The sequence below is a fragment of the Notolepis coatsorum genome (assembly GCF_963971535.1).
Source record: "Notolepis coatsorum genome assembly, chromosome: 8".
Lineage (NCBI taxonomy): Eukaryota > Metazoa > Chordata > Actinopteri > Aulopiformes > Paralepididae > Notolepis > Notolepis coatsorum.
Window position 1 is genome coordinate 72,296,217 of NC_140172.1, and position 27,804 is coordinate 72,324,020.

A 27,804-nucleotide genomic window follows, 5' to 3' on the forward strand; every position below is an offset into this window, starting at 1 on the left:
CAAAAAAGAAAATACAGAATAGTCAGAGAATATGGCTTGAATGGCTCTCACCAAGGTGACTAGCTAGGAGGGGACACTTATATACTGACGGGAGGGGTGGGGGTCAAAGGAGTGCTGGACATCTGGGGAGGGATGGGGGAAGAGTGAGAGTGCTCAAATGAGGGAGGGGACAGTTGTATTCCTCCACACTAGGTAGCTAACTATTTTAACCTGTTAAACTGTAGCCCTATTTTCAGAAAATACATGCCCAAGTAAATGGAAGTAAATGTAGTGCTTTTCCGAATGCTCAAAGACACTTTACAGAGAAAAATAAACAATACAGTTTTAGTAGATTTTTTTTTTATAATAATAATAATTGGGGGACCCTACAGCTTAACAGGTGATTAACAAACATTTTGACAGATTATATTAATTGTTTTCCATTCCATGCTGCAGTGTTAGTTTTACTGAAGCCACACTTGTCTTACCTTGGTGTGCAAGGAATATTTCCAAAGGACCCATGATGTGTAAAATGTCAATTAAGAGTAATATTTCCTAAATGTCTTAAGTCAAAACGCTAATACCACACGCTCTTCCTTGTACCCCTGTAACTTTCTGCTCCAAAACACAGGCTGATCGGCCCTATAGTTTGCAAGATATTATGCAGACTCGCACTCTCGCACACTAACACACACACAGACACACACAGACACTACCCTAAAGCATACAGTTTTTTTCTCCCAAACACAGACTATCCAGTATATGATTTAGGACTATAACCTTCCCATGCGACTTACCAGCTGTTGCTTCTCCTTCCACCTGCAGGAGCTGCATGCTGACATCCAGTCCCAGTTCCTCCCGGAGATGCTGGGTCGCATGCTGCGCGCCCTGCAGACCCACATGAGCCTAACCCTGACCCTGGACCTGCTGGAGTTCACGCAGGGTCTGCGCGCCTGCTTCAAGATCCTCAGCAAGATCCAGATGCCTGTGGCTTATATGGACATGCAGGGCGGGACCCTGATGCAGGAAACGGACGTAGAGGCCCAGGTGGAAGTGGCTGTCGAGCTAATCGAGGTTAGAGACTGTTAGGGATGGGTACCGATTCCGGTACTTTTAAGGGTATCGACCGAATCACGTCGGTACTACCCAGTACTGATTCACGTGTGATCCACCGGTGCCACATTTCGGCAATGCAATTTCTTTTTATATTTACCGCGAAACGAAACCCTCACGTCAACGTTCACGCGTACAATACAGCTTACCTAGGATTTGACTTGATTCAACAACAACAAAGCGACCGAAAACGGTCGCAAGGGTGGTTACGGATTCTGATTCTGATTCTGAATGTAGTTATTTATATGGTATTGCATGGTTTGTTTAATCGTTTTATACTTGTTATTTTGTAAAACATTATTTTTTATTTAAAGATATGCGTGTGTATATATAAACAAATTGTTCTAAATAAATAATAATGATAATAAATAATTAGAAGTTTGGACAAATTTTTTACAACTGAGGTAGGTAGATTACATTTTTAGAGAGTAAAGTACCTAATAAAGGTACCGCTGGGTACCGCTATCGGTTCAAATGTGAACAGACTGTATAGGTGCATTCTGACCTGAACATAACTAGTAGAGGTTACAGACTGTATAGGTGACCTGAGCATAACTAGTAGAGGTTACAGACTATAGGTGACCTGAACATAACTAGTAGAGGTTACAGACTATAGGTGACCTGAACATAACTAGTAGAGGTTACAGACTATAGGTGACCTGAACAGAACTAGTAGAGGTTACAGACTATAGGTGATGTGAACATAACTAGTAGAGGTTACAGACTGTATAGGTGACCTGAACATAACTAGTAGAGGTTACAGACTGTATAGGTGACCTGAACATAACTAGTAGAGGTTACAGACTGTATAGGTGACCTGAACATAACTAGTAGAGGTTACAGACTGTATAGGTGACCTGAACATAACTAGTAGAGGTTACAGACTGTATAGGTGACGTGAACAGAATAACTAGTTTGATGTTGGATAATATCATACCTTGCATTCCTCCTTGTCCGCTCCAGGTCATTGAGAAGGCAACAGAGAAGGAGATGGAGAAGGGGATCGAGGAAGACATTGAGATCATTGAGGTCAACAGTCACCATGACGACAGCGACCGAGTGAACGGCGACCGTGGACAAGAGGCAGAGCCTCCTGCAGACGGGCTGCTGCCCACCCTACACTCTGAGGACAGCGGGCTGGGCGTCAGCGCCTCTCCATCCCACCAGCAGCTCCCGCCAGGGCTGTCGGCAGAGGGGGACGACGACGAGGGGGAAGCCGTGTGGAGGAGGGGGGGCAGCGTGGACACCATGACCCACTGTCTCCAGGACATCCTGGCCTTCATCACCACCAGGTAAGCTGTTCAATTCAAACCTTTATTCATTCTCAAAAGGACAATTGAGGTCACCCTCATTTTCAATGTCGTCGAGACTTAGACATTTCAATGAATACCTTTTTTACCTATTTTATCTATATAGCACTTTTCATACATGGACCGCAGTCCAGAGTGCCCCACAGCAATTCGTATAAAATTAACATAAAATCTGCATATAGTTGACAGAATAAAAAACAATGCATAAATTGCAGGCATAAGAATAGGTATAAAAGTAGTCCAACGTAAACGTGCAGACATAAGAATAGGCATAAAATAAGTACAATAAGTACAATGTTGCTCGAAGGCATGTGAACCCCCCCGAAACAGCCAGTCCCCCAAACACCCCACACATCAATCCCCACTACATCCTGTTGAATGTCGGCTATTGTATGCGTATTGACTAGACACCACAACGATCCTAACACAGACTACACACTATATACAGAAAGAAGGAAAAAAACGCTGTCAAACAGGATCCGTGTTTCAAGGAAGCAACATTTTTATTTTGTGAAAGGTGAGGTCACATATATATATACACACGCTCAGTCAATCACTCAGCTGGTGTCAATTAATCAATCAGTCCCCACTCACACTGGGGTATTGGGATAAGGATGACGCACACTCACGCCAACACCCCCGCTTGCTCTCACCTGACCAATCTAAGCAACATTTAAAAAAATGCAATAACAATCAGTAGCCTACACTTTTTATAACACTTTTACATCCCATTAGTCAAACAAACAAAGGCTGGCACTGATATGGTTCCTCTCCTGAGTGAAACAAGAACATAAATCATTCAATTTCATTATTCGTCTTCAGTTTTTCACTGGCATTCTCATATAACAATTTGAAATAGAACAAGAAAACAAAAATGTTACCGCTTGGTCACTACTCACACTGATGTGGTTTCTCTCCCAAACATAACCTTTGTAAACCTAGCCAATTTGTCCTTAGTTACTGGTTTGGTAAACACATCAGCCACCATTTGATCTGTGGGACCCCATTGCTCCTCGTGCCGTCAGCCAGCTCCGTGCAGTGCGACTCGGCCTGGAATCCGTCATCGAGCACTTTGAACTTGGCCAGGTCGGTGATTGTATGCGCAGTCGCACCGGTGTCCACCGTCAGGCCCCTCGTCTTAACACCGCATCCCGGCTCGCCGTCCCTCGCGTGTTGTCATGACAACTCACTTGCACAGACACCCCTTGCGCATTGTTCTGCTCCCGTCTCCGTCTGCAGGTCGCCCCTTGGTGTGTGGAGCTCCTACAGTGGTTACAGCTTGTAGCCTTGATGTGTGGAGCTACAGTGGTGACAGCTTGTAGCCTTGAGAGCTCCTACAGTGGTGACAGCTTGTAGCCTTGAGAGCTCCTACAGTGGTGACAGCTTGTAGCCTTGATGTGTGGAGCTACAGTGGTGACAGCTTGTAGCCTTGATGTGTGGAGCTACAGTGGTGACAGCTTGTAGCCTTGAGAGCTCCTACAGTGGTGACACCTCACCTCACCTGCGGGGTGCCCCAGGGCTCAATATTGGGTCCCACTCTCTTCCTCCTATACATACTCCCCCTAGGCCAGATCTTGGCAAAACACAATATCTCATTCCACTGCTTCGCCGATGACGTGCAGGTTTACCTCCCCTTAAAGCCCACCCAAGGGAAGACATCAATAGAACCACTGCTTGACTGCCTGGCAGAAATCAAGTGCTGGATGTCCGAAAACTCCCTGACATTGAACGAAGGGAAAACAGAGGTAATTGTTTTTAATAGTGCCGTCCCGCCCCCCCTCATTGACGCACTTGGTCCCCTGGGCCCAAACCTCTCCACCTCTGTCAGGAACCTCGGGGTCATCTTCGACAGTAATTTTAAATTCGATAGACAGGTCAGCGCCGTAGTGAAAAACAGCTTTTACCACCTTAGACTCCTGGCGAAGACAAAGGCATACCTCTCCCAAAGTAACCTGGAGACGGTGATACATGCCTTTGTCACCACCCGCCTCGACTACTGCAATGCTCTGTACACGGGCATCGACAAGTCCCTCCTCCGCCGCCTACAACTGGTGCAGAACGCAGCCGCGCGCCTCCTCACCAAAACAAGAAAACACGAACACATCAGCCCAGTTTTGGCCTCGCTCCACTGGCTGCCTATTAGCTTCAGGATCGATTTTAAATTAGCACTAAATGTTTTTAAATCATTAAATGGCACGGCTCCCTCCTATCTGTCCGAGCTCCTGCACCGCCACACCCCCCACCGATCCCTCAGATCGGCTGACCAGATGGTATTGGTGGTATCCAGAACCAGGCTCAAGACTAGGGGAGACAGAGCTTTCTCCACCGCAGCGCCTAGACTGTGGAACAGCCTCCCCCTCAGCGTACGGACTGCCCAGACCGTACAGGCTTTTAAATCACTCTTGAAAACCTACCTGTTCTCCTTGGCCTTCCCCCCTACTTAACCACCACTAGACCCCTGGCCCCTCTATCCTCTTTGTTTTACTGTGTCCTACCAGTTTTTATTACTTTCATTGCTTTATTATGTTTTTAATCCTATATCTTGCACCATTTTTTTTTTTTTTTTTTTTTTTTTTTTATCTTATACCTTGCCTCACACTAATTTGTTTTTATCAACTTGCTTGTGAAGCACTTTGGTGTCAGCTGCCGCTGCCTGGAAATGTGCTATACAAATAAAACTGACTTGACTTGACAGCTTGTAGCCTTAAGAGCTCCTACAGTGGTGACAGCTTGTAGCCTTGATGTGTGGAGCTACAGTGGTGACAGCTTGTAGCCTTGATGTGTGGAGCTACAGTGGTGACAGCTTGTAGCCTTGATGTGTGGAGCTACAGTGGTGACAGCTTGTAGCCTTGATGTGTGGAGCTCCGATTTTGTGTTTGGCCTAGTTAATTCAGTAACCAATTGGGTTAGGTTTTCACTAACCTCCTTGAGTTACCCAGAATTACTACCCAGCCAATCTAAATTAAAGTCACCCATTATGGGTATTTCAGTATCAGGATACAGAGATTTGCTATTTTATCAACAGAGCTAGCATCAGCTGATGGCGGTCTATACACTCCAATGACAATTAGTGAATTATTTGTACCCAACGTTAATAAAAAAAAAATTAAGATTTATTTTTAGCATTTTTACAGCTTTTTATCGGATAGGACAGGCAGGGAGGAAAGTTGGGTGAAGATGGGGAGGACATGCAGCATAGGTCCCCGGGCCGGATTCGAACCTCAGACGCTGCGATTATACTGCAAGCGCAGTAACGTGGTGACGCTAGATTATCATTATTATATCTCCTCGTGCATACATGAAATGGCCCTCGTAGCGCGGCGCTCCCCCCGCCACCTCCTGCACTCAACGTTAAACAGCCACACACACACACACACAGATAGCTTTGATCGTGGGAGAAAGAAATATCATATCAACGCAAGGTTTTATATATAGAGTCCTTACCTTGTCTCTGATGTAATGCAAAAAAAAGAATCCAATTATCTGATCGCCATTCCAGTTATCCACAGCGATCATGTCCCCGACATTACAGAGCGTTACACATGAACGGGCAGGCGGGGTTAGTGTCCCATGCCATCGTTGTAAAGGCCTGCCTTAACCCCGCCCCCACGGTTCAGATCGGCTCAGAAAACACACCAGCCCATTTCCAATGGAGTGCAATAGCTCCGCAAGGCAGTAGAGGGCGGTGTTGACCGTCTGCCAGCTCAGACAGGGTCTGAAGGGTCTGCAGAGGCTGCAGCCATGAATTATGAATAGATATAGCGAATAAATAAATAATGATCCCAAAAACGAGTTAACTCGTTGTTGGCGCTGAACGCATGGCGGGCAATAACGAGTTAACTCGTTCATGGCGCAGATTGTGTTAAAGCTTTAGATTCTCCCCTCTGTTGCAGTTTAAAACCTTGATCTCCAACCTTTGTCAATCAAGTTGTACATGTTTTAATTGATTGTTGTTAACCTTACTTGTGTTATTGTTATGATTGTAGCTGTGTGATTTCATATGCCGTTTTTGCTTAACTCTGTATGTTTTGCTTAACTCTGTTTTGCTTAACTCTGTATGTTTTGCTTAACTCTGTTTTGCTTAACTCTGTATGTACACTCGACGTGACTGTAAATGAGGGAAACCTCAGTTGCCTTTCGAGTTTAAATAAAGATTTGTACCTCCTAGTCTTGCTGACAAAAACTACATCACTGAAATGTCCGTGTGACGTCTCCCTGTGTCTCAGGTACCTGCTGGTCCAGGTCGAGGACGTCAGAAGGCCCGGGGAAGACCCAGTACTGGAGGCGGACTCCCTGCCTGACCTCCCCGCCCTCCCTCTTGACCGGAAGCCGTCCTTCTCCCTGGCAGGCCGGGAGATCAAAGACAAAGACGTTCCCCACAAGCTGAAAGCCCACTCCCAGCCCCCAGGGGGCGCCCCCGCAGAGAGGAAGAGAGAGAAGGGGCACGTGGCGGGTCTGGACTGGGGGGCTGGGTACATGCCCCGTGGCCGTGCAGAGATCTCGGAGGCCTGTCGGCAGTCCCTGACGGCCACCTGCCACCTCCTGATGGAGTGCACCACCTTCCCCGTCTACCTGAGTGAGGAGGAGAGTCTGGATCTCTACACGGACATGTTCCACCACACAGGTCGGTACGCCGGAGCCCACCCCACACATTCTGACATGTTCCACCACACAGGTCGGTATGCCGGAGCCCACCCCACACATTCTGACATGTTCCACCACACAGGTCGGTACGCCGGAGCCCACCCCACACATTCTGACATGTTCCACCACACAGGTCGGTACGCCGGAGCCCACCCCACACATTCTGACATGTTCCACCACACAGGTCGGTATGCCGGAGCCCACCCACACATTCTGACATGTTCCACCACACAGGTCGGTACGCCGGAGCCCACCCCACACATTCTGACATGTTCCACCACACAGGTCGGTACGCCGGAGCCCACCCCACACATTCTGACATGTTCCACCACACAGGTTGGTACGCCGGAGCCCACCCCACACTTTTTTTTTTTTTTTTTTTTTAACTTCTTTTTTTAGCGTTTATCGCTTTTTCTGGTCAAGCATGACCGACAGAAACAGGTTGAATGGGATATAGATCAGGGGAAGACACTCTGAGAAAATACGGCGAGTCCGGGAGTCGAACTCGTGTACCCCAGATCCGTGACGCGCACGGTTGTCCCCGACGCCGAAATAGCGCAGAGATACGCGGTGAGCTACTGGAGTTCCCCCACCCCACACATTCTGACATGTTCCACCACACAGGTCATTACACCAGAGCCCACCCCACACATTCTTACATGTTCCACCACACAGGTCAGTACGCCAGAGCCCACCCCACACATTCTGACATGTTCCACCACACAGGTCATTACACCAGAGCCCACCCCACACATTCTGACATGTTCCACCACACAGGTCATTACACCAGAGCCCACCCCACACATTCTTACATGTTCCACCACACAGGTCAGTACGCCAGAGCCCACCCCACACATTCTGACATGTTCCACCACACAGGTCAGTACGCCAGAGCCCACCCCACACATTCTGACATGTTCCACCACACAGGTCAGTACGCCAGAGCCCACCCCACACATTCTTACATGTTCCACCACACAGGTCAGTACACCAGAGCCCACCCCACACATTCTTACATGTTCCACCACACAGGTCGGTACGCCGGAGCCCACCCCACACATTCTTACATGTTCCACCACACAGGTCGGTACGCCGGAGCCCACCCCACACATTCTTACATGTTCCACCACACAATAAAATTATGTTGTTCGGAAACTGTAGATTGGATACTCAGGTACAAGTTAAAATAAATTATGTGATTATTGAAAGAGTTTATGAAAATAAATTCCTAGGTGTAATAATAGACCATAAAATCTGTTGGAAACCTCACATAAAACATGTCCAATCTAAACTCTCACGAAGCATTTCAGTCATGAGTAAAGTAAAGCACATCCTGGATAGAAAATCACTCTACATTCTCTACTGTTCACTAGTTTTACCATATTTAAATTACTGTGCTGAAGTCTGGGGAAACAATTATAAGTCTACACTACAACCACTTTTTATACTCCAAAAAAGGGCCATAAGGATAGTTCACATTGCAGGTTATCGTGATCACACTAACATATTGTTTCTGGAGTCAAAGACATTGAAGTTAAATGATCTTGTGGAATTTAAAACGGCACAATTAATGTATAAAGCAAAAAGTCATGCACTTCCAAGAAACATTCAAGAATTGTTCTTTGATAGGGAGGGGGGTTATAATCTGAGGGGAGAACACAATTTAAAGGTGCTAAACGTACGCACTACCATGAGAAAACAATGCATCTCAATATGTGGAGTGAAACTGTGGAACAGTCTAAATGTGGTGCTAAAGCAATGTCCAAACATGAGACAATTCAAACTGATGTATAAGGAAATTATGTTCACAAGGTACAGGGATGAGGAAGGGACTTGATATTCACGGTTGTTTACATTTTTATTTTGTTTTCTATTTTATTTTATTTTATACATATATAGTTTTTGTTTTTTGTTTTGCATATATATATATATTTTTTTTTCTTTTCTTTTTTATGTTTAAAATAGTACACTCATTTGAGTAGTGGAAAAGGGGTAGGATTAAATAAGTGTATACTTCTTCCTACTCCTTTTCGAACATGCAGATTGAGTTGTTTTTCTTTTTTTGTTATTGTTTGTTGTATTCATTGCATGTTCGAAATAAAGACTTCAAATAAAAAAAAATTAAAAAAATCAGGTCAGTACACCAGAGCCCACCCCACACATTATATGGTGTTTACTGGTTCTGAAGTCGCGTGAAAAGGATACAAACAGATCGATCTGGACTCAATAATGATAGTAGCAAGCTCTTCGCCGAGAAGCAGGATATCAGAATGAGTGAACAAGTCTCGTCTCCTGCTGGTATATATTGGCAGTTCATTCTATTTCAGATAGAGGCTTGGTGATGGATGGTTTGACAGGACGGAGCATAAAAGGGCATGGTTGTGACTACATATGTGGTATTTGAAGAAATGCCGGCGTGTCTAGTACTGTGGTAACTTTCTGCTGAGTCAGAAAGGAGACTTCTGTTTCTGCTGGGAATGAGTTAAATATAATGACAGAAAGGGATGATTTTGTAATAAAAGGTACTTGTAATAGAAGGTATTGTAATATAGATTTGTGGAGTTTAAGATTGATTTTATCTATCAGTTTTAAGTGTTAACTTATAATATTGGTTAGCTATTTGTTGGATCTAATCATCTGCTCAGCTTTGATTTTATTTTATTGATGGATTAAAAACACACAACAAGGATCCAAAGGATAACATGAGAAAGAGTAAAACCCTTATTTCCGTCATGGTCCCAGGGCTGTTAGGCCACAACAAAAACACGACAATAACACAACACTCATACGAGTGCCTGGCTTGACTAGTGAGACAGAGTATGTTTTGGAGGGAGAGAGTAAGACAAATATATTGCATGCTTCTATGGTTTCTGTGTAAGATATTAATTAAATATTATATACCAATGGAGCAATCTATGCGGCCAATCTAAATATGTTTGTAAAGAGGTTTTTACCCATGAGTTTAGCCTGTGTTAACCTTAGCCTATTTTGAAGTCAAAAGAGGGTTCTTAACAGGGGATCATCCCTATGTTCCCCAGGTCCTATGTTCCCCGGGTCCTATGTTCCCCGATTGATTGATTAATTGATTGAAAACTTTATACATTTTTATTATTTTATTAATTATAAATGTCCGCCTTGTTTCGAACTGGTTAAGCTTAGGCTCTCTTTCGAAGTTGGTTAAGGTTAGAGTTTGGAATCAGGGCTGGTGGTCTAAAATGTTCAATCAATCAATCGGGGAACATAGACATGCTCCCCTTAACAGCTGTTATGTGGTCAGGCTCACATTTCCAGAGGAATAAGAGACTGCTTGGAGCCTATGATTTTATAAAATACCGTACACATGTTAGCCTGTTAGCTTACCGTACATATCATCATGTTAGCCTGTTAGCTTACCGTACACATCATGTTAGCCTGTTAGCTTACCATACATATCATCATGTTAGCCTGTTAGCTTACCGTACATATCATCATGTTAGCCTGTTAACTTACGGTACATATCATCATGTTAGCCTGTTAGCTTACCGTACATATCATCATGTTAGCCTGTTAGCTTACGGTACATATCATCATGTTAGCCTGTTAGCTTACGGTACATATCATCATGTTAGCCTGTTCGCTTACCGTACATATCATCATGTTAGCCTGTTAGCTTACCGTACATTAATGCCTGTTAATCACCAATTTAGTCTGTATGGCGCTGTACCTCACAGTCAATACAGTACAGCAATACAGTCACTCAGCTCAGTCTGTACATGTAGCATTACTATCTCTAGAGTTCAGTCTACATGTAGCATTACTATCTCTAGAGCTCAGTCTGTACATGTACTGTAGCATTACTATCTCTAGAGCTCAGTCTACATGTAGCATCACTATCTCTAGAGCTCAGTCTACATGTAGCATCACTATCTCTAGAGCTCAATCTACATGTAGCATCACTATCTCTAGAGCTCAGTCTACATGTAGCATCACTATCTCTAGAGCTCAGTCTGTACATGTAGCATCACTATCTCTAGATCTCAGTCTACATGTAGCATTACTATCTCTAGAGCTCAGTCTACATGTAGCATTACTATCTCTAGAGCTCAGTCTACATGTAGCATCACTATCTCTAGAGCTCAGTCTACATGTAGCATCACTATCTCTAGAGCTCAGTCTACATGTAGCATCACTATCTCTAGAGCTCAGTCTACATGTAGCATCACTATCTCTAGAGCTCAGTCTACATGTAGCATCACTATCTCTAGAGCTCAGTCTGTACATGTAGCATCACTATCTCTAGAGCTCAGTCTACATGTAGCATCACTATCTCTAGAGCTCAGTCTACATGTAGCATCACTATCTCTAGAGCTCAGTCTACATGTAGCATCACTATCTCTAGAGCTCAGTCTACATGTAGCATCACTATCTCTAGAGCTCAGTCTACATGTAGCATCACTATCTCTAGAGCTCAGTCTGTACATGTAGCATCACTATCTCTAGAGCTCAGTCTACATGTAGCATCACTATCTCTAGAGCTCAGTCTACATGTAGCATCACTATCTCTAGAGCTCAGTCTGTACATGTAGCATCACTATCTCTAGATCTCAGTCTGTACATGTAGCATCACTATCTCTAGAGCTCAGTCTACATGTAGCATCACTATCTCTAGAGCTCAGTCTGTACATGTAGCATCACTATCTAGAGCTCAGTCTACATGTAGAATCACTATCTCTAGAGCTCAGTCTACATGTAGCATCACTATCTCTAGAGCTCAGTCTGTACATGTAGCATCACTATCTAGAGCTCCGTCTACATGTAGCATCACTATCTCTAGAGCTCAGTCTACATGTAGCATCACTATCTCTAGAGCTCAGTCTGTACATGTAGCATTACTATCTCTTCTCAGACAAACACTGTATGGCAAAATGCATCAATTAGCCAACTAAATGTATTACATTTGCCACAGACGGTGACATGGACAACCTGCCAGTGTGGCTCCGGTCCTTGATGACTCTGTGCTGCCTGTCCCGGGACTACCACGTCCAGCACACCGCCATCGCCTCCCTGCTGGAGTTCATCAACCACTCCCAGTCCCTGGCTCTGGTCATCCAGGACAAACACAGGCGCTACCAGACCTCCGGCGCCAACCCTCTGAGTGGGAGGCTGCAGATGGTCACCGTGCCGCCCATCTACCCTGCCACGCTCAGTGCCATAGCGCAGGGGACGGACTTCTACCAGGTCAGCTGACGAGCACAACCGCATGCCAAACACAAAGAGAAGAAAGTAGGGCTGGGCGATATGGCCAAAAACTTTATCGCGATAAAATAATAAAATAATTTTCATATCACTCGATATCGATAATTATCGTCGATATAATTTCTGTCAAGTTTAATTAACTTCTTATGCCCGGCGCGTTCTTCTACGCAGTAAACACGGCCCAGTGCATAGATTATTATATTCCACCAGGGGGCAACCTACCGCCACTGGATCATATGCATTATAAGAATGGAACTAACACAGTTAGCCAGAGCAAGCGGTGTATCCCACGACAATGTACTAACTATCACCCTAAAATACTCCGTTCCACCCCAATACATTGCAACGACGTCCACCGCATACCCCACACTACTCTAACCGTTACCTCAGAATTCACGCCACACACCCACTCCGCACCGCACGTAAACTATAAAATAGCGGCGTGCAAGCTAATGATCCTAGCCAGCCTTGTTTCCAATGTACTAACTATCACCCTAAAATACTCCATTCCGCCCCAATACATTGCAACGACGTCCACCGCGGCGCAGCATACCCCACACTACTCTAACCGTACCCTCAGAATTCACGCCACACACCCACTCCGCACGTAAACTATAAAATAGCGGCGTGAAAGCTAATGATCCTAGCCAGCCTTGTTTACTACCCAGAGGTGCACCGCGGGTCTCCTTCGCTGTCGCCATCTCCTTCACTGATTGGTTGTTAGTGCGCGTGTGCTGATATCCAAGCTTGGGAAATCGATATATCGAAACTTTGCGACCACGTTTCATGTTTATTTCGAGGAAATAATTTATCGCGATAGTTATCGTTATCGTTTTATCGCCCAGCCCTAGAAGAAAGTACAGGAATCTGTCTGGAATGTAGAAAGTACAGGAATTGTCTGGAATGTAGAAAGTACAGGAATGTGTCTGGGATGTAGAATGTACAGGAATCTGTCTGGAATGTAGAATGTACAGGAATCTGTCTGGAATGTAGAATGTACAGGAATGTGTCTGGAATGTAGAATGTGTCTGGAATGTAGAAAGTACAGTAATGTGTCCCCGCCTTACCTCCAAAGGGACCTCTTTAAATCTAGTGCTTTTCTAGCGGCAAAGCAGATTAATAATGTTAATATTATTGCAAAACCAGAGATGTGCTTCTTGTTTTCTAATCATATCTAATAACTATAAAACATAAACAAAAATGTAAAAACATTCAACATAAAATAAAACATGAATATAGTGATGGTGATATAAATTCAAATAAAATCAAATGTATTTGTAAAGCCCAAAATCACAAGGTAATGTCCCCATGGGCTGGACAAGTCTTCTTTAAATTCAAGAAGAAACATCACAATAAATCAAGAACAAAAACCACCATGAAATCCAAAATAAATGTAAAATAAATAAATGCAACACTCCCAGACATACCCCAGCGAAGGTAAGGAAAAACTCACTAAAAACCTAGCAATAGAAGAAAAAAAAGCACCACAGGCGATGTGGAGGAGATAAACCTTAGAAGGGCCGTTCAAGGGGGGATCCCCCTTCTTGGCTGTCGGTGATAATAGTGTTGCTATGGATGATTGATGGGTGGATGGATAATATAACAGGCAAAAAGTTGGTATGTATGTACTGTACTAGGGCTGACCTAGTCGACTAATCGATCGAAAGGAGCCGTAGTCGACTGCCAACCTCTTAGTCTAATGCAAAAAAAATACCAGCCGACTATCGGCACATTTTGGCCAATCAAAGTCGACTATACAAATCCTTAGTCAGGGACAGGCCTAGTATGTACATATACGTGTAATAGAACACACATATGTCCATGCAATAGCAACTGGGGTACATAAGAACATTTTTGAAAGATTTAAATAGAATAGAGCTAAGAACAGCAACAACTAAAGAGAAAGCATAGGGAAACTAGCGCTAGTGTGATAATAGAATAAAGTCAGAGTCAGAGATGTCAAGGCTCGGAGCTCAAAATATCAGAGTCATATTCCGTTTGCACATGAGTGTATTCCGCTATGATCCATTTGAAGTATGAGACATCCACCACCTTGGCCATCACCACGAGACATCCACCACCTTGGCCATCACCACGAGACATCCACCACCTTGGCCATCACCACGAGACATCCACCACCTTGGCCATCACCACGAGACATCCACTCAGAGAGACAGGGACAGGCGTTAGACAGTTTGCGTGTTTGTGATGGGCGGACATAGCAATAGATACATCTTACTTACTACAATTGATAATAGATCGATATATCGATCTGGATCGATGTATCGTCCCACCCCTAGTAGTAAGCATATATGTGAATAGAATAGTTACATGTAGTAAGCATATATGTGAATATAATAGAAGTACTTAACCCAGCAATAAAATAAAACAGGCATGGTTTAGACATTGTAGGTCGGACAGAAGACGGTATGAAGCACATACATATGGTGCACATAAGGAGGCGACAGTGGCTCGGTAGGTAGAGCAGTCATCTGGTTATCCGGAGGTTCCCGGTTCGATTCCCACTCTTCCCGGGCAGCGTGTCGAAGTGTCCTTGAGCAAGACACTTAACCCCTAACTGCTCCCGATGAGCAGGTTGGCACCTTGCATGGTTGCCTCCGCCGTCGGTGTATGAATGTGTGAGTGAATGGGTAAAATGTGAGGAACAAATTTTAAAGCGCTTTGGATAAAAGCTGTTATATAAATGCAGCCATTTGTCATAACCAATATGGAGCCATAACCAATAACAGTCACTGCAACCTTGGCCATTTCTTTGGCGAAAATGTGACAATAAAAAAGGTTTTTAGGCAGCCAACACCCTAATACATTCACATACAGTACTGTATCTATTAACACTTTCAGAGCCGGCTGTGTTTTCCTTTTTACCCCCTTGAATGCCCATCATCCACTTCAATGTTAATGTTAATATCGCCTAATCTATGTTTTAAATTATGGCTATGTGTCTAATCTGCCCGTCGCTTATCAATGACTCATTTTCCAGTCAACATTGTCGAAGCGGATTGTTTTTTTATCGGTTCATTTCCGTTTTATAGCATCTTGAAAAGCCCTCGTTTTCAAGGGAAATAAAAATATTCCATAATAAACGGAATATTCTAGAATACACAAAAAACGTTCAAATTTTTCGGCCTATTTATGAATCGTTTTCAAATAAACGCTAGATTATCGATAGTATATGTGTACGTATGCACGCTATATAGGCGATCTGATATCTGATCTGATATATTTCCTGATCGCTCGCACAGCCAAACAGCCATATCACATATAGGGGAAAAGCTTATATCCGTGAAAACAGGTCTGATTATCCTAAGACTGGTCAAATGGATTCCTTACCTGAGATCAGATGGTATCCAAAAAGATTATTCCAATTCCTGATCGCCATTCCAAAAATCGATCCTTTTATTGATCCAATGCTACATACTGTAAACGCATATTCCACGCTGTTCTGATGCTCCACAATGAATCCGATCGGCTCGGGTACATGCGTGAGAAGTAAAATGTGGATTCCGGATTAATTTTTTCTCATCCATTTTCATTGAGTCCATTCCAAAAGGGTGCATTACCATCTGGGAGACGATAGGGGGCGCTTTTTTCACATCTGAGCTCCTGATGGGGCTGGTTTCCCAACGGTAGACTCGGTTGATGAAATATGAATTCAGATCGCTAATAAAAAAATAAAACGATATTTGTTGTCGAGGGCATTCAGGGGGCGGGCTGATAACATGTGTTATGTCGTCCGTGGCATCCAAAGTGTACTGTACATGTACATACTGTATATTATGCTAGTATTTTCTCATTATTTTCTTCTTCTACACCACCATCATCATCATCACGTTAATCTGGTTTTATTTTTATTGTCTGGTTTATTGTCCCTTAACATGACCTTGCTTATGTCCCTGTGTGTGTGTGTGTGTGTTTGTTTGTGTCAGCGGGTGTCCCAGGTGCTGTGGAGTCAGTTGGACACGGAGAGGAGAGAACAGCACATCTCCTGTGTGGAGCTGTTCTACAGGCTACACTGTTTGTCTCCGTCTGCCACCATCTGTGAAGACATCATCTGTCACGCTCTTCTGCACAAAGACAAGGTACACACTTACAGTATGGATACTAGAAACGTCACCATACACGCTGAAGAAAATCACTGGTTTTCATTTGGTTATAACATATAGATATTAGTTTAAACATGTATTGTGTGTTAAACTCTGAAACTGTAAGAGACAGACAGACAGGGAGTGGGAGAGAAAGAGAAGCCGCAGAGAGAGAGGCAAGGTCACTCACACAGTAAACATTCAGTATGAGATAGGCCGGGCCGTAGCAACGTCTGTTTGGGTCAGAGGTGACGAGCGGCAGCCGTTGCTATAGTGGCGAGATAGCCACACGACGAAGAGAGTATCGCGAGAAAGAGACATTAAGCTGGTAGTCTTCCGGTAGCAGAGTCAGACAAGCCTTGACAGCAGAGAGAGCTCCAGCGTCCTTCGAGGCTGGAGGTCGGGGGAGGGGAAAACACGAGGACAGAGCTAGCTACAGGCTACCAGAACAGGCTTCGGCTAACCGATAGGACCGCAACCACCAAGCGGGTATCGAGAGATGAATCTATTAATCTAGGTTCATTAGACCATCAAAGAATTTCCATTCTGTATGAGATGCTATGTTTATGAAAATAAACATCCCGCTGATAAAGAGACCACGTTTCCAGTTGAGTATTTTGCCTGGATGCATTACGGGGACAGTGTTCAGCCAGTAAGATGCATTACGGGGACAGTGTTCAGCCAGTAAGATGCATTATGGGGACAGTGTTCAGCCAGTAAGATTGCCATCATCACAACTAAAGACACAACGCAGAGATTTCACGGACGGTGATAACAAAGAACACCTACGGGTGGCTGCAATTAGAAATTGGCTCTGGTAAAAGTCAAAGTATTGATTTATTAGGAACGGGCATTGTTTTCAAGTATTGATTTTGGCACCGGAATCAAATAAAAATTATATCGAACCCTGTTCCGACGCTAAAACCTGTCCAATCTTTCGCCGTCGACTAAAGACGCACTTCTTCAATCATTATCTGAAATGGAAGGGAAAAAAACTCTAACACTGGTGGTGCCTTTATTCCTGATGAATGAATGAATGAATGAAAACTTTATTTAACAGATTGCAGAATGGGTACAATACAGTACGGCTCAATACATACAATTGTTAAGGGGATGCAGACCTGAGAAAGACGTTTGTCTTGTTTCCATCAGGGTCCCCCATTTTCAATTCATATAGACATATATGACATACATGACATACAGATAGTCAGTACTGCTACATCTATACATTTATGACATACCAGATTTGCAAATACAGTACTGTTTGTGATACAGAAGGAGTCAAGAAAAGGGAGTATATACATTTGACGTAGAAACTGTACATTGGAGGTTGGGTGGGGGGGGTTGGGTACATTGGGATATTGACAACCATACTGGGTAATTTACATTGGAGGTGGTTGGGGGGGGGGGGGGGGGGGCGGGGGGCATACTGTATAAACAAGTAACACTGTACATTGAGGGGGGGGGGGGAGGAGACACTGTACAAACAAACACAATTGTACATTGAACTATTGACAAAACCATACTAGGTAAATGACTGTACATTGGAGGGGGTTGGAATGATTGGGTTAGGATATTTACAGGGGCCAGTGTTGAATTGCAGTCTCCCGTAGGTGTCCCTTGAGAGAGGTTTTGAAAGTGGGTAGTGATCCACATTCCTTTACAGCTTTGGGTAGGGCGTTCCACATTGATGTGGCATAATTGCGAAACGTGTTTAGTCCCTTATTTGAGCCGAATCTGGGTTTGACATGATTTGTGGAGCTCCCTCTGGTGTTGTGATCGTGGTATTCACTGACCTTTGGGAAGTATTTTGACATGTACATGGGTACCTTGGTCGTGTAGTGTATCTTGTAGACCAGGCCCATTGCAAGTTGTTGTACTCTGTCGTCTACTCTAAGCCATCCTAGGTTGTCGAAGTGGGCAGGGGTGAGGTGGGTTCTAGGAGTAAGGTCAAGCAGTAGTCTGACCAGTTTGTTTTGAGATGTTTGTAATTTTGTTTTTAGCGCCTTTGAGGTGCTTTGGTACCATGAGGTGCAAGCATAGTCGTAGTACCCCTGAATGAGTGCTCCTGCCAGAGTCTTCAGGGTGTTCTTGTTTACCAGAGAGGAGATCCGGTACAAGAATCGAGTTCGTTGGTTGACTTTTTTTATTACATTGGATGCCATTTTGTCACAGGAGAGATTAGCCTCTAGGATGGACCCCAGGTAGGTAATTTCATCTTTCCTTGTGACAATATTGTCACCCACTGTAACTGAGAAGCCGTCGGTCTTGCTGAGTTTGTTATTTGAACCGAAGAGAATGGACTCTGTTTTGCCCATGTGTAATGATAGTTTGTTATCAGCGAGCCATATGCAGATTCTGCCTAGTTCCGAGCTGAGGGTTTTTTCAACCTGTAACTTGTTCTTGTCAGAGACCAGCAGGGCTGAGTCGTCCGCAAACAGGAACAAGTTGCAGTCACAAGCTGACGACATGTCATTTGCATAAATTAGGAACAGTAGCGGTCCTAGTATGCTTCCTTGTGGAACACCACAGCTCACTGTGAGGGGGGGGGATAGGGTACCGTTTACCTCCACCATCTGTTCCCTCCCCTCAAGGTAGGATTGCATCCAGCTCACTGATAGACTATCAAAACCAATTGCTTTTAGCTTGTCAATCAGAATGGAGTGATTGACCGTGTCAAAGGCCTTTTGTAGGTCCAGCATGACCATGCCGCAGTATTTGCCTGCGTCCACCTCTTGTTTGATGTGGTCATTCAAATAGAGAAGGCATGTGTCAGTGGAGTGGGATGTTCTGAAGCCAGATTGGAATTCGTAGATTAGATTTTTTTCCGCTAGGTACTTTTCGACCTGTTCGTAGACTATTTTTTCCATGACTTTCGAGATGGAGGTGAGAATAGAAACAGGGCGGTAGTTGCCTGGGTCTAATTTGCTGCCCTTTTTGTGCAGAGGGGTCACCCTCGCAATTTTGAAGTCCTTGGGGACGTGTCCCTGTTTTATGGAGAGGTTTATTATGTGTGTGATGATTGGTGTGATGGCGGCTGCTGAGTCTCTGAGGAATTTGGAGGGGATGTTGTCATGGCCAGTGGCCTTGTTAGGTTGGAGGGCGCTCAGTTTATTGAGTACCTCATCTGTTGTTACCGTTTCCAGCTTGAAGTCGTCCTTGCGGACCCCTAGGTTTTTGTAGAAAGCTACTATGTGTTCTACCCCATAAAGCCCTGAGTGGGAGGGTAGTTTGTTTACCAGTGTTGTGGCTATGTTTGTGAAGAAAATGTTTAAGTAATTGGCTACATCCAGCTTGTCTGTGATGAGCGTGTTGTCAGTTTTTATGTTTATGTTTGAGAATCTGGTTTTAAGTTTTTTACTGCATCCTAGTTGATTATTGAGTAATTTCCAAAGTTCACGTGGTTTGTTTTTGTTTTCCTCAGTTTTGTCATTGATGAAATTCTTTTTTGCAGTTTTGATCATGGAGTTTACGTCGTTTCTTAGTCTGTTTCTTTCTAGTTTGAGTTCAGTCACGTGGGCTTGGAGTTCACTGCTCGTGCTTTTAGTAAGCTTTGACTGACTTTTACGAAACTCAGAGCATTTTTTGTCTCTGGTTTTCATAGCGGCCAGTATTTCGGAGTGCATCCACGGCTCAGCGCGATTTTTTACCCTGGTGGTTCTTAGGGGGGCCATGTCGTTTAGTATTGCTGAGAATTTGGTTTTGAAACCAAGCCATGTTTCGTCAACCAGTGTACCATTGAGTTCATCTGACCAGTCCAGACTCTCCAGTTCAAGGTTGAAGGCCTCGCTAGAGTAGGTTTTGAGGTCTCTAGATGTGACTGTTTTGTGGCAGCCAGCCTTTTGTTTTAGTTTTTTTCGGGTACAGAATATCATATAATGATCACTTAACCCACATGCTATAACCCCTTTATTTGAGATCTTGGACTTGTCGGAGGTCAGAATGAGGTCAATGGTAGTCTGAGTTGATTCACATACACGTGTGGGTTGGGTGATTAGCTGGCTGAGGCCATGCAGATCACAAAACCTACTGAAGGCCTTGAAGACGGGTGCATCTTTTCGTTGCATATCCGTGTTCCAGTCTCCAATAAGAATTTTGTCTACATCCTCAACTCCAGCTAAACACCCATCCATTGTATCATAAAAGCCACTATGATCTGGCGGCCTGTAGACTGTGCCAACCAGTAGGGATTTCGCCCTTTCGAATAGGATTTCCACCCATACAGTTTCAATTGATTTATGATTCAGGTCATTTCTGTTGATGAATTTGGTGTCCTTGTGTATGTACATACAGACACCACCTCCATGTTTGTTCCTATCATTCCTGATTATTGAGTAGTTCTCAATCTCTATCTCTGGATCTTTTACAGAATCGTCGAGCTTAGTTTCTGAGAAGCACAGTATGTTTGCCTTACCATTTATGAATATTTGCTTGATTTCATCCAATTTGTTTTTTAAGCTGTTAATGTTAATGTGAAAAATGTTCAGTCCATTGGCGTTGGTTATTTCATTTATGTTGGCAGGTTCGAAGTATTGTCCGTTTGTAATCTGTTCCTCTGTGTTGTTGTGGGTGGGAAGGGGGGAGGGGGGCGTCGGGTCCCGCGCCGTGTTGGAACAACAAAGAAGGGGGGAGGGGGGTGTCGGGTCCCGCGCCGTGCTGGGACAACAAAGGACTCGTTCCTGGTTGTTTTTGTTGTTAGCTCTGCTAGCTAGCCGGCTATCGGGCGTCGAGATGTTTACATCCCGCGTCGAGATGGTCGTCATGGTTTCGACCCTCGGTTCACCTCCTCTCGTCACTGCCTCACGTGTGCTCGTCTGCTGCGGCGTCATTGGGGAAGTGTTGCCGTCCGCGCAGTAGATGTAGCCACAGGTTGCGTTGTTGATGTTGTTGGTCGCGATGGGAACCTCCATCGCTTCTTGCTGTAGTCTCTGGTTCCGTGTCATTACGGGACCAGGGTTCTGATGTATGTCACCCGACATGAGCAGATATAATAAAAACATTGATCTCTTATTACACTTGCCTGCCGGGGGTAATTTCTTTCGTTCCGGATTTGCAGTAAGTACTGCGTGGATCGCCGAGGCACCGAAGGGTGGATGTTTCCTCTCCGTGCCCGTTAACAAGTAGAAGTCGCAATGGGACTGTTGATTTACGTTTTCGCTACCCTCCACTTCTGTCTGGAGTTGCTGCTTGAGTTGTGAATTCAGGTACAAATCCATAATCCACAGGAGGGAAAGTAGAAAATGCGCAAAGTACTTTGTTGTTGCTCTGTTGCGTTGGCTGTTGCGTTGATTACGGGAGCTACGTAAAATGCGACCGTCCATGTTGAAGCCGGAAGATGCTGCATCACTGGGCTCTTCTGGTGTGGAGGGGGCAGGGGGAGTGCTCGATTGTGCTGTGCGTTGTGAGCTGGGCTCTTTTGAGGTGGAGGGGGCAGGGGGAGTGCTTGATGGTGCTGTGGCTGTGAGCTGGGCTCTTCTGAGGTGGAGGGGGCAGAGGGAGTGCTCGATGGTCCTGTGGTTGTGAGCTGGCCTCTTCTGAGGTGGAGGGGGCAGGGGGAGTGCTCTGTGCTTCTGAGTGGTGTCTGCAAGTGGCCCAACATTTGCAGGGGTGGGATTCAAATATTTCAGAAGTGCATCTGAAGAGTATACAATGCATCACTGTGTCTCACTGCATCACTGAGCACAGAGTGACATTTACCATCTTCCTGGACTCTTACTTTTGAAACAGCACTGTGCAATACTACACCTACTGTAGACCTCAGTATATTTTACTGTATTTATTTATTGTATATTTTATTCCATTTTTATTCTATTTTATTCTACTCTTATCTTAGGCAATTTGATTTGTTTTGTTATTCTTATTCATGACCTGTTCTGTCTAAATGTTTAATGTTGAGCGATTTGCAGTGTCAAATTTCCCTCGGGATAATAAAAGTATTTCTATTCTATTCTATTCTAAGAGAGAAGAAGAGTGTGTATGACCATTGGGTGTTACATTCTATTAGTTGTTTTAAAGAATAAAGATGAAATGTATGCTATACTGTACATAAGATGGGCATGCATACTAATGGAGATTTAATTAAACATTATTGTCTTTACAATGAAATGTAGATTTACATTTACAGAGTCCAAAAAAGCAGTAAACTGCAGTGTAATAATAATATAGCAAAATGGGAAAGTTTATTTTGCATTTACATTAATGATATGCACTTTAAAACACTGATGTAACTAACTATATAAACTCACTTTAGAGATTATGAACTGTAACACAACAAACCAAAGGCTTACTACAACAATTAATTATAAAGGAGATGAAAAGGAATAGCATTTTTTATTACAGGGTAAACAGATGTCAATACAAATGTAGCCTACAGTATGACAGAGGACTGTAACACCTGCTGAATAGACCTAATTTCCCTGATGACTGGTACAGTTTTCTTATGTTTATTAGTTATGTAGCCTACTTTTTTGTAGGCTACTGTTATGCACGCAGTAGCCTAGTCTATGTATTTTTAGGTAACATTAATGTAGTCCAAAAGTAAGCTAGCAAGTTAACATTACACTCTGTTACACTAGACTAGAGTCTACTCTAGACAATTAATTTCATCACATTAACGTTACTGTACCTCTCTCTTTTCATGTTGTTGTTCCTCTTCTTTCCTTATTTTCCTTCCCTGAGCACTGGACTGCGTTGGTCTTTTCGACATGTTGATTGATAGCATAATGCGAGGTTCACGTCAGATAGGCACACGTTACCATTGCCCAGAGAGGGGGAGCGCAGGTAAAGTCTATTTGCCTGGCTGGAGGGGGTGGGGTGACATGAACTAAGAAATTATTATTATTTAATAGTCTAAGCTATAGAGTTACGCTGGTTGTTGTGGGGTTATTTAATATTTCAAATTAACAGTGTTAACTAGTAGTATTGGTAAAAAAAATATTGAAATTATATATATATATATTCCTTTTTTTTTATATATATTTTTTTGCGCTCCCTCTGGGTTGGTTGCGCCCTTAGCATTTGCCTATACTGCCTATGCCGAAAACCGGGTCTGCACACACACACACACGCACACATACACACACACACACATACATGCCAAACGGTACACGTTAAGACGGCGTCATGCTCCAGATTTACCTGTTTAATTAAAAACGGGACAAGCAAATGGACCTAAAGGCTCATGTGATGAGATTAACCAATATAGCCTGTTAGCTAAATACTGTATATTAGCTGTGTTAATAACAGCACCTTGTGTGTGTGTGTCTGCTCCAGGCTGTGTTAATAACAGCACCTTGTATGTGTGTGTGTGTTAGCTGTGTTAATAACAGCACATTGTATGTGTGTTAGCTGTGTTAATAACAGCACCTTGTGTGTGTGTCTGCTCCAGGCTGTGTTAATAACAGCACCTTGTGTGTATGTGTGTGTGTGTTAGCTGTGATAATAACCACATTGTGTGTGTGTGTTAGCTGTGTTAATAACGGCACCTTGTGTGCGTGTGTGTGTGTTAGCTGTGTTAACTCATTGACCGGAGGTCGCTGTGGGCGTATGGCCGTTTGTGCCAGGGCTGTAATGAAATGGGGGTATATGCCGGTGTTTGTAGTGCTGAAACCTGAAACTATTAAATATTATAGCTATGGATCTAATGACATAGTCGATTGTCAGTGAGTTTCTTCCGGTCAAGTTGCAAAAAACAGATAATTTTTTCATCAATACATTCCCGTTTTATACCGTGGTGATAGTTTTAGGGTAGTTCTGTGTAATCCCGGGAAACGCTGCTAAACGGCGTTTTAGTGCAATTCACTAAACGTTGCCATTCCTTGCTTGGATCAACAATCAATGTGAAATCAACGCTAGATTATCGGTATTATGTTTCATCATGCATGCATAAAAGGGGGGGGGAGACGCGGCGCCCCTCCGTGCTTTGATCGCTACCAACGGTATACGTTACACACACACATAGGGATGGGTACTGAATTCGGTACTTAAAGGTACCTACCGAAACACGTCGGTACTACCGAGTATCGATTCACGTGAGATCCAACAGTGCCAATTTTCGGTTATTTATTTAGTTAGTTTACCGCAAAACTAAACCACACGTTAAGCAGTTCAGCTTGTGCAAACCAGGCTTAGTTACTTACTAAGTGTAGTAAGATGACGGTGGCCCGCTAACATACGCTATAATAAACATAATTATGCCTTACACTGCCCCAGAGCCTTCTAAAAAGATTCATTATAACTTGGCTCTGCGACTGCACTGCCCCAGGTGAGAGACAACCAAACGGTTGTGAAGACCCGCCCTACTCTGCCTCTGATTTGCAGACTGTGGGTGGGGGAATGTGATTGGACCAAAGCAGAGTTCAGTTGACAGACACACAGACAGTGGAGCAGTCGACATGCAGAGTGACAGAGACACTGCTCCTGCTTACAGTTGAGAATAATAATAATAATAATTTGATGTGTGTGTGACTGACTGTATATATATATATTAGGGATGTTCGATATTGGCTTTTTTACCTATACCGATATTGTCCAACTCTTAATTTCCGATACTGATATCAACCGATATATTTTTTTAACCGATACCAATATTTTCCGATATCACATTTGTATGCCAATATCGGCCGATAATATCAGTAAAATCGGACATCCCTAATATATATATATATGTGTTGTTCTAAATAAATAATACGTTAATTTGTATAGCACCTTTCATATTGGGATTGCAGTTCAAAGTGCTTTACATCAGTAAAATGTAAATAATAATAATACATAATATTAAGTTTGGATTTTTTTTTTTTACAACTGAGGTAGGTAGATAACATTTTTAGAGACTAAAGTACCGAAAAAAGGTACTGTTGGGTACTGGTATCGATTCACAGGTACCGGTACCGTATCGGTTCAAATGTGAACGGTACCCATCCCTACACACACGCCCCGATCGCGGGGAAATAATTATCGGATCAACGCAAGATTGATAACATATAGTCCTTACTAGGGCTGCAACGATTAGTCGACATAATCGACAACGTCGATCATAAAAACTCGTTGACGCAGAATTCTTGCGTTGATGCGTAAAAAAAAACATATATATTTTTTTTTACATATTTCTTTTGTGCACTACCTATCTTTGTGAAAGTGGCTTCTCAGCTCTGGTCCAGCTGAAGACAAAGCAGAGGAACAGATTGAACATTGAGCATGACCTCAGAGTTGCTTTGTCTACCATCACCCCAGACTTTGAGACTCTTGTCAGGAGCAAACAACATCCCCAGTTATCCCATTAGTTCCCTGGGATGTTAAGCTAAGAAGGATATATTATTTATTATTATTATTATTATTATTATTATTATTATTATTATTATTATTATTATTATTATTATTATTATTATTATTATTATTATTATTTTATTTTATTTAATTGTTTTTAGCCCTAGTTGCACTTTTGTTGCAACCCCAGTTATCCCATTAGTTCCCCAAAACGTACTGTCGGTCTGTTATGTTAAGCTAAGAAGTCTGCTAAGAGCCCGGAAAAGGAGCCGCGCCCACAGGAAGCAGAGATGGAGGGTGTGACAGAAATAATTGGTTAGATTAGTCGACTAATTGAGAAAATTATCGACAGATTAGTCGACTACCAAAATAATCGTTAGTTGCAGCCCTAGTCCTTACCTTGTTTATGATGTACTGCAAAAAGAATAATCCAATTATCTGATCGCTATTCCAAATACTGGTCGCGATCGTGTATCCAACGTTATCCAGAATTGAATATGAACCCGGGGGGGCGGACCCTCGTTGATGCCATCCCTATAAGCGCTTGTCTTGCCGCAGTATTTAGACCCCACCCCCACGCCGCAGCTCGGCCTAGAAAACAAACCACATTTCAAATGGAGTGCAATAGCGGCCGCAAGGACTGTTGCAATCTCAGACAGAGTGCCACAGATTTGCACAGCACAGCAGGATGAATTATGAATGGAAATAGCGAATAAAAGAAATAACGATCCAACAACGAGTATACTCGTTGTTGGCAGAATTCGATTGGCGGGCTATAACGAGTTGACTCGTTGTTGGCGGCCATTGTGTTAATAACATCACCTTGTGTGTGTGTGTGTTAGCTGTGTTAATAACAGCACCTTGTGTGTGTCTGCTCCAGGCTGTGTTAATAACAGCACCTTGTGTGTGTGTCTGCTCCAGGCTGTGCACCTTGTGTGTGTGTGTTAGCTGTGTTAATAACAGCACCTTGTGTGTGTGCTAGCTGTGTTAATAACAGCACCTTGTGTGTGTGTGTGTGTTAGCTGTGTTAATAACAGCACCTGTGTGTGTGTGTGTGTTAGCTGTGTTCATAACAGCACCTTGTGTGTGTGTGTGTGCTCCAGGCTGTGGTAATAACAGCACCTTGTGTGTGTGTGTGTGTGTGTGTGTGTGTGTGTGTGCGTGTGTGTGTGTGTGTGTGCGTGTGTGTGTGTGTGTGCGCGCGCGCGTGCGCAGGGCACGAAATAAACTTTTTGACTCACCGGCCAGTGGCGGGTAGATGGGAAAATTCTACCCGCCAAGCATATTTCTTACCGGCCAAAATAAATACGCATTTTTGTGTCACATATATAAAAAAAAATCAGTACATTTCAAGTAGATAAGCTATTACGTTGAAGAATAGACACTTAAAGAGGCCAGAGTTAAATGTGTACTCTCTCTCTCTCTCTGAAGTGACTTCTCGCTATCTGCAAACAGCTCCACTGTCTGTGTGTATACTTAGTAGCCTCCAGATGCAGCCAGGATTCTCCGGCGCTGCAGCTGGACCCTATTGGTATACTGTGCTTTGGTCAAATCACAATCAGCATGGCCTCAGCTCGAATACGCATCGAATCAATGGTATAAGACATTGATATCAGGAGCTATCTGTAGCTACTGCTAGCCGGCTAGATAACGTTAAGACAACGCCTCAGTGAACTATTTAGTTTACTGGGACATATAGAGCTAACGTGAGCTAACGTTGCCTACCGAGCGAACGGAGGTATTATGCACTCGACTATTGCTGGTGCATTTGTTGATATCAGCAGCTATCAGTAGCTAGCCAGCTAGATACCGTTAGACAATGCCTCATGTATTAAACTAAAAGTGAATAGTTGACTGGGTCATTGTTTAAACAGTAACGTTAGCTCACGGAGGTCCACACTAGACTAGAGCAGACTGCCTCTGTGTTGATACGAGCAGAAGCACAGACTGGGGCGGATATGACTTGTTGCCACGGGTTTTTCAAAATAAGAGTATCATATGAACCGAACGTTGCTAACTGCCGGAGCCATCGATATTATGACTGGAGCTGCGCTTGGGGCGGAAATGAGACCCGCACAGGATTTTCAAAATAAGAGTATCGATATGAACTACACGCCAGGTGGCGGGCAGACCTCTCAGTGTCACTCGCCAAACCG

At 43.7% G+C, this 27,804-nt stretch overlaps 1 protein-coding gene across 1 annotated transcript in view; it reads left to right on the plus strand.

The window, feature by feature from the left end:
* dop1b (DOP1 leucine zipper like protein B) overlaps positions 1-27,804 on the plus strand; it is a 272,141-nt gene that overhangs the window by 89,065 nt on the left and 155,272 nt on the right. The window contains exons 13-17 of the mRNA XM_084320857.1: positions 805-1,053; positions 2,056-2,384; positions 6,629-7,026; positions 11,992-12,263; positions 16,229-16,381. Coding sequence (XP_084176983.1) covers positions 805-1,053; positions 2,056-2,384; positions 6,629-7,026; positions 11,992-12,263; positions 16,229-16,381 — 1,401 coding nt within the window. The remainder of the gene's footprint in view (positions 1-804; positions 1,054-2,055; positions 2,385-6,628; positions 7,027-11,991; positions 12,264-16,228; positions 16,382-27,804) is intronic.